Source organism: Triticum aestivum, chromosome 5A (genome assembly GCF_018294505.1).
Source record: "Triticum aestivum cultivar Chinese Spring chromosome 5A, IWGSC CS RefSeq v2.1, whole genome shotgun sequence".
Lineage (NCBI taxonomy): Eukaryota > Viridiplantae > Streptophyta > Magnoliopsida > Poales > Poaceae > Triticum > Triticum aestivum.
The window spans coordinates 692,320,148-692,332,120 of NC_057806.1; the positions used below are offsets into that span (position 1 = coordinate 692,320,148).

Genomic DNA, 11,973 nt, shown 5'->3' on the forward strand with positions numbered 1-11,973 from the left:
ATATGTATAACCTATCCGTAAGTGTAGCATTATTGCTCATCACACACGCCACTTTCCCCCGAAAGAGCTTCCCATCTGATAAAAGGGGCTGGCTCCACCACCACATATATATTCTTAATTTTACCAAAAGCAGCTTAAAGCATCTAAGCATCACATACTGTTGCCAAGATGCAAAGGTGATGTATTTTTGGGACATTAGAGATTCAGTTTCTCACCTTTATGCCACCAAGAGGGCATACATATATAGGACAAAGACTCTTGTCGAGACCAGATCCCTCTTGTTCTCCATCCATCATCGTCGTCACAATCTAGAGAGAGAGAGAGTGACCAGCAGTAGAGAACTAGAGATAGAGAGAGAGCCCATCCGACCATCGACTCCAGTCCTAGAGAGAGAAAAATCCATCGGAGGGGAAGGAAGCAACGAGGGAGGGAGGGAGGAAGGAAAGGAAGCAGCTTTAAAAAAGAGTCAAACTCCGTCCGGCTCCCCCACTTTCTCTCTCTACATCGCCCAATCCCCCCGCACCAATCGCCGTCGCGTCACTGCCCCGTCCCCCCCTCCGCGCTCGCTCCTGCTCCCCTCCCCTCCACTCCGCGCCGCTGCCCCGCCTAGGGTTCCGGCCGCCCGATTGGGAAACCCTAGCTCCTCCTCCGGCGCCGGAAGCCGGCGCCTTTCTTCCCTTTTCCGGAAAAATTCTCCGCGGATTCCCGACTTCCGGCCGCCAAAACCCTAGCTTTGGGGTTGGGATCGGGGAATCCGGGCGGCGCGCGCGCGGATCCCGCCCGAATCGGCGGGGAGGCGCCCTGATCCGCCCCTAGGGTTTCGCGGGGGACCCGGCCCATGTTCGCGGCGGCGGCAGCGGCATGCTGCTGCTGACTCGCTGGGCGAGATGCAGAGGTACGCGGGCGCCGGCAACAGCAACAGCTCTGGGTTTAGCGGTGGCCCGGCGTCGGCCGGCGGCAGGGACAGCTCCAGGCTCGATGTCTCGCCCTACGCTCCGCCCAATTACCCCCTGAACCCGAGGTATTAACACGTCCCTGTTCTGCTCTGCCCGTGCAAATTTAGTTGCTTAATCAAACCGGTATCGACAATCGCCTAGTGTTAGCGAGCCGAGGCGCGCCAGTTAGTCTGTGTTCAGTTAGCAGTAGTCTCTCATGGATCACTAATTACTCAGTAAGCTAAAAGGTATGGCGCCGTAGTAATGGCGTTCCGTTAGAGGCATTACTGCGTTCCGTTACTACGCCACGTGTACGCTCGAACTTCCAATAATGAACCCACTGTATGCTATACTTGGAATTTTCAGCGTATGGAAAGAAATGAATAGCTACCCTTTATATGAACTATTATTCTGTCACAACCTAGTGCTGTACAGGCGAAGCTATTTTAATTGAACCAAGTGCAAGCTAAGCCATCATATTTACTGTCATTTGTCTTTAAGTTGGACTAGCTAGCTCATATTTTGAATAACACTTCACAGTTTCGCGGTATCATTCATTATCTATGGCATTACATTATACTTCAATCTATATTGTTGAACAAAAAAGGAACTGCAGACTCTGTTTGTTGCAAAATGGAGATTTTTGTTTTGCATTGGGGTGAAATAAACCCCCAACCTTCACAGCTAATTTAACTCGAGGAATAAAAAATGCATCTTTTTTCCCCCTAAAAAGGAGAGTCTTTTGTCACTTTTATCCTATACCATAAATTCACATTTTCTAATATAACTACTACCTCCGTTCCAAAATCAATTAATTGTTGCCAAAACGTCATATATTTTGGAATGGAGGTAGTAGAACATAGGGTTCTTGATGGCTAGAAAAACAATATGCTGGTGCCAAAATCAATTAATTGTTGCCATGTTTCCGGTGAAGTAAGTTGACACTATTATCCAAATCTGTCATTTGCATTTTCCTGTGCCAGTAATAGGTTGTGACCTGTGTTTCCTAATACTACTGTTTTTCAGGCGACAACAACAGCTAGCTCCGTACAGGCTAAAGTGTGACAGGGAACCACTTAACAACAAGTATGTATTAACTTCTGAACCAAAAGCACTTCACTGAAAGAGCCAGAGTATGCTTATTAATTTATTGTCCGCCTCACAGTGGTTGTATTTTGGTTACTTTCTTTGCCCTTAGTTTCAGCATTGACTCATTGTTTGCATATGTGAACACATCTCCATTGCTCTTTTCGGCAACAGATACTAGTTGTTTTGTCTTGTGATATGACTTCACTTAGTCTCACTCAGCAGTCCTCTTCGATATGGCTCTTTTGTAGGCTTGGACCACCTGACTTCTATCCTCAAACACCAAACTGTCCTGAAGAGACGTTAACCAAAGAATATGTACAGTCTGGGTACAAGGAGACTGTTGAAGGAATAGAGGTGCGTTTGGGAATAAAAGCTTTGTATGATGCATTAGGGCCACCCCCTTGCTTATTGAATATTGTCAGGGGTTTACACATAATTATAAATTTACTACATATCTATCGTTCTTGACTGTTATTATTTCTTTGATGGGCTTGATAGGAAGCAAGAGAGATCGTACTTAGTCATATCTCATACTTCTGCAAGCCAGATATCGTTGGAAAATGCAAGGAGGTAAGAAAATTTGGTCGTGGGAGTATCTTGTTTTGCCAGTATGTATAACTAGTTACTGCTAAATTTTTTATGATATGATTTCAGTCCTAACCACTTATGTTTCACCTTTCTGTAACCCAATCAGCACCTGGGTGTTACAGATTTATTTACCTTTTGTACTGTACGAGTTTATACATAGATGATTTGATGATAGGTTGACTGTAAAACAGGAATTATCTTTTGCCCATCTGTTTTCTGTTTGTTTTAGTTCACTAGCCTGAAAAACAAATTGCTATTGTGGATTGTGGATGGTGTAATGGCTAGTTGATCTCTATCATCAATAATGAAATGCTTGTTTGCTCTAGCTGATCATCCATGCATACAATGTTTGATATCGTGGCTTGTTTGCTTCTGTTCTCTTTGGGTGCTGTGTGGAGACGGTAGCATCTAGCGCGCTGTCAGGGTTTGGGGTTCAACTTGGCTGGTTATGCGGAAGGCCAGGCTGGCCTGTCTTCCTTTTGTATTTGAGTTGAATCAGAGATTCTATTAAGTTTACCTTGTTGATCTGTAATGTTTCAAGAACGTGACTTCAATGTGAAGCGCTCAGGGGACGATTCTAGATGCATTATGTGATTGTCAGGGATTACTAGTTGCTAAACCTTTCTCGCTGATGGATAGCACGTGGAACCTTAAAAGCACACCTTTCATTTCTTTGTTACGTTTGTTTCTTTCCTTCTTTGTCCATTTTATGTATTGGATGGAGACTACGGCTACACTTCACACCTTTTGTTGTCCATTGTTTTCTAAAGGCACTAAAGAAACGGTTAAGGGCTATTAATGAATCTCGTGCTCAAAAGAGAAAGGTATCGCGTCATCGCTCTTGATTTGGCTAATTTGCTTCAATGTGGATGTCTGTCAAACTTGATATGTCTTATCTTCTGATATGTCAAACAGACCAATGACTTTTCCTGTTTTCATAGGCTGGCCAAGTTTATGGAGTTCCTCTTTCTGGATCACTGTTGATAAAACCTGGAGTTTATCCGGAGCAAAGACCATGTAATGAAGACTCCCGCAGAAAATGGGCTGAGGTTGGCCGAAATAACCTTCTGTTTATTATTATTAAAATTTCTTTTAAATGGGATGCTGTCAAAAGTTCTGCAATTTGTTATCTATTTCACCAAACACTTTATCTCACTCATCTTTGCATGATGGTTAGGTGTTTTTCTTTAGTTCAGTATTTGCATACCAGTTAATGATGAACTGTATTTCTTTTGCGGAGTTTCTTGGACTTCAAACCTTTATTACCATTTGGCGATTATTATGTTGGTTGGCATAGGCGGTATCTTTGTAGATCTCCCTTGCTGTATCTCATAAAATTTGCATCTAGAAAGGGTGTGAAGGCTAATAGGATGGGAATCTTGATTTGTGGTTTTTACTGGCACCGAGTTTACTTTTGTTACATTGCTGCTGCCATCGCTATGCTTAACTTATTTTTCTTGTTTTTGTGTGCCATTACTCTGCAGGCCCTTGCCCAGCCAAACAAGCGACTGCGTTTGTTATCTGAGCACGTTCCTCATGGTTATCGTAGGAAATCACTTTTTGATGTTCTTACTCGATGTAATGTTCCATTACTAAGGGCAACATGGTTTGTGAAAGTTACATACCTAAATCAGGTTTGCAATTCTTCTGAGCTATCTCATGCTTCCTACCAACTGGCATATATTATATAATTGTAACAAAGTCCTGTTGTAGCCACAGGTTCGACCAACATCCAGCAGTATCTCAACTGGTGCTTCTGATAATCAACGATCTAACCAGTGGACAAAGGATGTTGTTGAATATTTGCAACAGCTTCTGGACGAATCTAGTCTAAAAGAGGCACATCCGTCTTTTAAAGAACAGCCGTCAGCAGGGCTTATTTCTGGAGCAACTCAAGTAAAATTGAAACATGAAGCGCCCTCAGCTGGTGGAGACACTGAAGAGCCCTTGGTGCACTTCAAATGGTGGTATATGGTTCGCCTTGTCCAATGGCATCTAACGGAAGAATTGCTAGTTCCCTCGGTACTTATTGAATGGTTATGTTACCAACTTCAGGTACTTTTGTTGCATTGAAAGAGTGATTCGTCATATTCCATGATGTTTCAGTTCCCTTGACAGTGTTTTTTTTTCTCGTTAATGATTTGCTTCTACCCTCCACCAGGAGAGAGATTCAGTTGAGGCCTTGGAGCTTCTTTTGCCTATTGTACTTGGCTTGGTTGAGACCATCACTCTCTCACAAACATATGTGCGCATGTTCGTGGAAATTCTGGTTAGACGTCTGAGTGATGCTTCTGCTGTCGATAATCCAAAAAGGTCATCTATCAATTCTGTTATAGCTGAGTTACTGCGATACATGGTACTTGCGGTGCCAGATACATTTGTTTCTTTGGACTTCTTTCCTCTCCCTTCATTTGTGGCCCCTGATGTATATGGTAGAGGTGCTTTGCTGAAGATAACTGGTGGTGGTGAAATGTCTAGTTCTAAGAGGCGGGATGTGTACCGGTATCTGTCCTGTGGTTATGCTGTCTGTTCAATTCAGAGACGAGCATCTGATCTGGCAACTCTTGCCAGTCCTAATGTCCATGCACGTGGTGCAGCGAAAGTGGTACAGGCTTTGGACAAGGCTCTTGTCACAGGAAATTTGACAATGGCGTATTCTTCTCTCTTTAATGATCTATCTGATGCATTAATGGAAGAAAGGTGGATTAAAGAAGTCAGTCCTTGCTTGCAGTCTTCTCTAATGTGGATTGGGACTGTTGAGTTATCCCTAATCTGTTCCATATTTTTTCTTTGTGAATGGGCAACATGTGATTATCGTGATTGCCGTACATCTCCCAGTCAGAATGTAAAATTTACAGGAAGAAGAGATTCATCTCAGATACATCTGGCGGTGTCTATCTTGAAAAGCAAAATGACTGAGATGAATAAACTGTCTCGGTCTAAGAGTAGCAGTCGCATTGCAATGAATAATATCGGTAAAGGTTCTTCGCTGAATGATGTTTCAGTGGCTGCAACTAAGGTGGGTGATTCTTCTGGATTGAGAAGTAATGGAAAAAATGAGGAGGAGAAGAAGGAAAGGAAGGATATCTTTGAAAGTCCTGGTCCATTGCATGACATCATTGTGTGTTGGCTGGATCAACACGAGGTTAGCAGTGCTGCAGGTTTTAAACGTGTGGATGTTCTCATCATAGAGCTTATTCGCAGCGGTGTATTTTATCCTCAAGCTTATGTAAGGCAGCTAATTATTAGTGGAGTAACCGATAAGAATGGTACTCTGCTAGATATGGAAAGGAAAAGGAGGCACCACAGAATTTTAAAGCAGCTTCCTGGGTCGTCTTTATTTGATATTCTCGAGGAAGATGTAGTTGCTGAAGAGCAACAATTGCATGAGCTGATGTCAACATATTCCAGTGAGCGACGCCTTGTGCTTTCTGAACTTTCGAGTGGTCAGTCATTTGATGCAAATAACAGGGGTGAGTATACTTCAAGTTCCTACCTCCGAATTCCATCAGGAGGTACTAATCACGGCGGTGTGCCTGAACAAGTAGAAGATGTGAAAGTTCTGGTGTCGAGCCTGTTGTGCTTTATATATCCTCACTCGGCAGAATCAGAACAAAATGAAACTAAAATGAACTTTCAAGGATCGTCTACTTCAACACTGACACAAGTTGATACCGGAGAAGCAAAAAATGGCTGTGAGGATTGTATGAGGATTAATGGACAAAAGGTGGATGAGAGAACCTCTCCTTTCTTCCCATTGATTCAGTCAGACGAGGAGGATGTTTGGTGGGTGAGGAAAGGGACAGAGCTACAGGAATCTTTTAAGGCTGAACCTGCACTGAAGTCTATTAAACAAACTTCTAGAGGTAGAGCTAAAGTGGTTCGCAAAACACAGAATCTTGCACAGCTTGCGACTGCTAAAATTGAAGGCAGTCAGGGGGAGGCATCTACAAGTCATCTTTGCGAGAGCAAGCTGAGCTGTCCTCACCATAAACCTAGCACTGATGGTGACAGTGGCAAAGATGCTGATCACACGAGGATGACAAATCTGGCTGAAGTTGGGAAGTCATTGAAGAAACTTAGATTGCTTGAAAGGCGATCCATCTCTGTGTGGTTGTTGAAATCAGTAAGGCAACTTGTTGAAGGAAATGAAACGACAGCTTGCAAAGCTAGCAATTCCATAAGCTCCTTTTCCTCTCAGCCTGATGACAAAACTGTGTCCAAATGGAGGCTAGGCGATGAAGAACTGATGTCAATTCTCTATATACTGGACACATGCTGTGATTTAGCCTCTGCTGCAAGGTTCCTTGTATGGTTGCTAGCAAAAATTCGTGGAGGAATGGGTACACTTGGTCAAGTTGGGAGAAGTGCGGCACATATGAAGAACAGAGATAACCAAGTTTGTCAGGTCGGTGAGGCATTTGTGTTCTCATCCTTGCTTAGGTAAGTTTCTCCTAATGTTGATTCCATTAGTCTCAGTTTAAACAAACATGAAGCAGGCAACATGGGAATAGAAGATAATGAAATTTTAGTCACTAGTATAGAGGATAATGCATCACCTTCTGTTTTGTTGTATACGCATCTATCTGAAACGAAAACGTGGCCTAAATTGTGGTGATTTCACGTGTGTTTTGCCTTATCGAGTTCCATGGCATGAAGGTTTACGAGAAATGACCAATACTTGTGTGATGTCTGCAGTCTGTCCTCATATATCCACCACCATTTATCTATCAAAAGTAGACACTGTTTTGTTTCTATGTGCTGATATGCTCTACAATTTAATAAGAATTACTTATGTTTCTGGTTTTATATGTAGACATGCTCAGTGTTTTTTTTAAGTTCCTTGACTAGAAGGTAGCGAGAGAGATGGTCATCTGTGATGAACGGATGTTTCAACTTAGCTATATACTGCTATATTGATTTTTTTTTCTGATGGCTCCACTATGTAATCCTTACAGGTACGAGAACATACTTCTTGCAACTGATCTCTTGCCTGAAGTCCTCAATGCTTCAACGAACAGAAATTTTGTGTTAGGAACTGCAAGGCATCCTGCACCAGCAGCTTTTCCTTATACCCGGTATTTTTTGAGGAAATATAGGGATGTGGCTAGTGTGGTTAGGTGGGAGAAAAATTTTAGGACCACATGTGACCAGCGACTGCTAGCTGATCTTGATAATGGTCGGTCGATTGATGGTGATTTTGTTTCCTCTTCGGGAGTCTTAGGAGGTGAAGAGATTGATGATCAAGTCCGTCAAAAGCTTAGCGGAAGGGGTTCAAGAATTATTCCAAATATGAAGGAGATAGTGCAGCGGCAAGCTGAAGAGATTCAACGCAATTTGAAGGAAAAGAAAATTCCTGCAGCACCCAAGAGTCCCTCTTTTGAGAAGGAAGACAGTTATCAAATTGCACATGACACTGTTTTGGGCTTAGTAGAATGTATCAGGCAAAACGGAGGAGCAACTCCAGATGGAGACCCTTCAGCAGTTGCTTCTGCTGTTTCTGCAGTTGCTTCTGCTGTTTCTGCAGTTGTTGTGAATGCCGGGCATGTCATAGCTAAACATTTGGATTTTGCAGGGGGTAACTATCATGGAGTTGCTTCTATTGGTAATTCATTAAGCTTTGTTCGGCACACTTTGCACATCCACATAAATTCTCTCTGCTTACTGAAAGAAGCTCTTGGGGATCGCTTCAGTCGGGTTTTTGAAGTAGCTCTGGCTGTTGAAGCTTCTTCAGCTGTTACAGCAGCTTTTGCTCCTCCTAAGGTCCAGCGCAATCAGTTTCAACCATCTTCTGAGACTCATGATGCCTATGGAAATCATACAAATGAACCTCTAAGTACCACAGGGAAAGGCTTTGTTGGGAGGGCTGGAAAAGTAGCCGCTGCTATCTCTGCGCTTGTTGTGGGTGCTGTTGTTCATGGAGCTGTCAGTCTTGAGCGGATGATTGCTGTCCTGAAAATAAAAGATGGCCTGGAAATTCAGCAGGTCCTAAGAGGTTTGAGACCTAGCACTAATGGTGCGTCCCGTTCTGCTGTAACCTTTAAGATGGATAATTCAATAGAGGTTTTGGTTCACTGGTTTAGGATTCTATTGGGGAACTGTAGAACCGTCTATGATGGGCTTATTGCAGACATTCTTGGCGAGTCCTATGTTCTTGCACTATCGAGATTGCAGCAGAAGCTTCCTTTGAGTGTGGTATTTCCTCCAGCCTATTCAGTTTTTGCAATAGTACGTTGGAGGCAGTATATCCTTAGCCGTGAAGACATGCAGGTTTATCAGTCTATTGCAAATGCAATAAATGACATCACTAGGCATCAACCTTTTCGTGATATTTGCTTTCGTAATACACATCAGCTGTATGATCTTCTGGCTGCTGATGTTGGTGATTCGGAGTTTGCTGCAATGCTTGAAACACATTGCTCTGACAAGAATGTGAGGCAGCTATTCATGCCTCTCCGTGGCCGTCTTTTTCTGAATGCCCTTGTTGATTGTAAAACGCCAGCAGTTATTCAGGTGGATGGTTCGGAACCTGGTGAGGCAAAAGAGAATGAGTTAAAACTCCTATCGGAGAGGCTTGTTCAGTCCCTAGATACCCTCCAACCTGCAAAGTTCCATTGGCAATGGGTTGAGTTGAGGCTTCTTTTAGATGAACAGGCTCTTGCAGAAAAACTTGATAAAGCTGAAAAAAGTAAGATACCCATGCCGATACTGATGACACTTGCAGACGGACTTCGGAAGCTGTCCCCTAATTCTGAGAGCTTTACACTATCTGAAAGCGAGAAAGGGTTTACTGAAATCATCCTGTCGAGATTAGTTGCCAGACCTGATGCTGCTCCTCTCTACTCTGAAGTTGTCCACCTTCTTGGGAAGCTACAGGAGTCACTTGTCGTGGATGTCAAATGGATCCTTCAAGGGCAAGATGCTGTTCTGGGACGCAAGTCCACAAGACAGCAGCTTCTTACTATTGCTACACGAAGAGGTGTTCCAATAAAGGCACAGGTTTGGAAACCATGGGGATGGTCCAGCTTGCTTACTGATGTAATGGCTAACAGAAGTGCCAAGAGGAAATTGGAAGCAGCTCCAATCGAGGAAGGAGAAGTTGTGGATGACCCCGCCGATGCCAAAAGGCCAAGCAAAAGTACCCCAAATAATGTGGATAGAAGCGTTGAAGCCATCAGATCTAATATTAATAAATATGTAACTGAGAAGGCCTTTGCTGAATTTATGTTGCCATGCATCGACAGGAGTTCGCCTGAATTTCGCAGTATATTTGCTGGTGAATTGATCAAACAGATGGGAACTGTCAGTGAACACATCAAAGCAATATCACGAAATGGTGCCAAACATGTTGGTTTAGTTCCTTCAGGAAATGATGTTTCATCGAACAAATCCAGTGGCCGTAAAGGAATTCGAGGTGGAAGTCCAAATATTGGCAGGCGAGTCACGGTGGGTAATGATCCAACTCCTCCTTCAGCATCTGCTCTGCAGGCAATAGTGTGGCTGCGCCTCCAATTTATTATCAGGTTGCTTCAAGTAATCCTGGCAGATAGGTAAGGATTGAAAAACAATATAGTTATGTTTGAAGTTTAATTTTGCTCGGAGATTTTCCTGATATTAGTTTTTCAATTGATTAACATCTATTGAAAAACATCATTGCTTAGTTTTAAATTCTTAGTGTGACGTGTATTTCATGTACTAGATCACTAGCATGCTTAGGTAGTGTGAAACATCTCTATTCTTTTGATACTTTAGGGCATTGCTGTCCCTCAAGTGCAACTTGTGACTATTTCTTTTAATATACTAATGACTACTCTTGTATTTTCATGTTCTTACTAAAAACTCTAGGGGCATGAGGCATACACTTGCTCCTGCGATACTAAGCCTGCTTGCGGCACGCATAATCTATGAAGATGCAGATTCGCCCCTTCCTCCTGCCAGTTTGATTGCCTCGAGACGGGAAGTCGACTCTTTGCTGGAACCTCCCATGGATGTCCTGCTTGATCGCCCAAGCGAGAGTCTTTTCGAGAGGCTTTTATGTGTTTTCCATGCGCTGCTTGGCAATTGCAAACCAAGTTGGATGAAGTCGAAGCCAGTTTCCAAGCCAACCGTCAGAGCCTCACGAGATATCCCTGCATTTGATAATGAAGCGGCTGTGGCCTTGCAGGTCAGTCCAGTGCTTGAATTGATAACTGCTGCTACTTGCTTTCTTGTTGCGTCATGTGCTATATATAATAATGTCTCGTTTCCTTCAGAATATGCCACAAGTTGTTAATATGCACTTACTGAATTGTGTTTCTCTGCCACTTTTTACTTCCCCACTGTCAATAATGCTAACTTTCTTTTGCAGTCTGCTTTGGACCATATGGAGTTGCCTGGAGCGATCAGGCGAAGGATCCAAGCGGCGATGCCGATTCTCCCACCAGCTCGACACCCTAGTATACAAAGCCAGCCTCCCCAGCTGTCCTTGGCTGCACTGTCACCACTCCAGAGCACTCCATCTACATCAGGTCCTCAACAGAAAAGCACTTCTCACAGTTGGGTCCCCACCAACATCTCGAGCAGAAGCAAGGCGGTGTTGCCTCCCCAAGACCCCGAGATGGAGGTAGACCCCTGGACCTTGCTCGAGGACGGCACCAGCTGCCCCGCCACATCATCAGGAAGCAACAGTGCCAGTGGCATCGCCCCCGACCACTCCAACCTGAAGGCGTGCAGCTGGCTCAAGGGCGCGGTGAGGGTGCGGAGGACGGAGCTGACATACATCGGGTCTCTGGACGACGACAGCTGACGCACAGCCATGCCGGCACAGCGAGGGCGACCTGTTCTCGCACCGGACCGAACTCTTCTCCAGTGTACAAGAGGGTGGAAACCTCCGCCTTATGTGGCGGCCCCGTGTAGAATACCGACCGACCTTGCCCCTGTTTTGTTGCTAGGGCGCCTCGCAGGAGCGACGGTGTACATAGTGGGGGACATTAGTCCGCTCCGCGAGCAGCGGGCCCTGCCTGTGTAGCTTAATTAATTATCCAGGTTTAGGAGGGATGATGTTGGTGATGCACCTTAGCTGATTCGCCGAAAAGGCTCATATATTCTTTGGTCTGGTTGTGGTGCAAGTTGCTCTGCTGCTGCTGCTTTTAACTGAGATGGTTTGACCTGTTGATATATGAGCCTTTGTGATTTTGCCTTGATAGATAGTTAAAGAAACAGTCTTGCTAAATCTTAATCGATTGAGACTTGGGTCTTAGACTAGCTATATATGTGAGACTTTACATTAAAATCCATGCAAAAAAATTCTTCTTACTTTTTTTTTGCATGTCATGTCACTTGATTGAGTCTTGGTTGAATCTCAGTAGACTGAGAGCTAGCT

The 11,973-nt window shown here is 44.0% G+C and overlaps 1 protein-coding gene across 3 annotated transcripts; it reads left to right on the top strand.

Moving 5' to 3' along the window:
- The first annotated feature begins 392 nt into the window (after positions 1–392).
- On the top strand, positions 393–11,770 carry LOC123106058 (mediator of RNA polymerase II transcription subunit 12). 3 transcript variants are annotated; one of them, XM_044528257.1, is made up of 12 exons: positions 393–1,021; positions 1,962–2,021; positions 2,273–2,378; positions 2,523–2,594; positions 3,383–3,436; positions 3,554–3,661; positions 4,097–4,246; positions 4,326–4,667; positions 4,774–7,055; positions 7,571–10,162; positions 10,458–10,776; positions 10,960–11,770. In XM_044528257.1, exons 1-12 carry the CDS (start codon positions 888–890, stop codon positions 11,395–11,397), a joined length of 6,657 nt encoding a protein of 2,218 aa, XP_044384192.1. In that variant the 5' UTR covers positions 393–887; the 3' UTR covers positions 11,398–11,770. The 3 variants fall into 3 exon arrangements, with proteins under 3 accessions (XP_044384192.1, XP_044384193.1, XP_044384194.1); XM_044528258.1 differs by having other exon boundaries at positions 4,332–4,667; XM_044528259.1 differs by lacking the exon at positions 3,383–3,436.
- The last annotated feature ends 203 nt before the right edge of the window (positions 11,771–11,973 follow it).

What these genes read in the sequence shown, in the direction of transcription:
- LOC123106058 (XM_044528257.1), top strand. Translation starts at nt 888, where the DNA reads ATGCAGAGGTACGCGGGCGCCGGCAACAGCAACAGCTCTGGGTTTAGC. An exon ending in AGACTGTTGAAGGAATAGAG is followed by an intron (nt 2,379 to 2,522) that starts GTGCGTTTGGGA and finishes TGGGCTTGATAG; the next exon opens with GAAGCAAGAGAGATCGTACT. An exon ending in CAAGTAATCCTGGCAGATAG is followed by an intron (nt 10,163 to 10,457) that starts GTAAGGATTGAA and finishes TAAAAACTCTAG; the next exon opens with GGGCATGAGGCATACACTTG.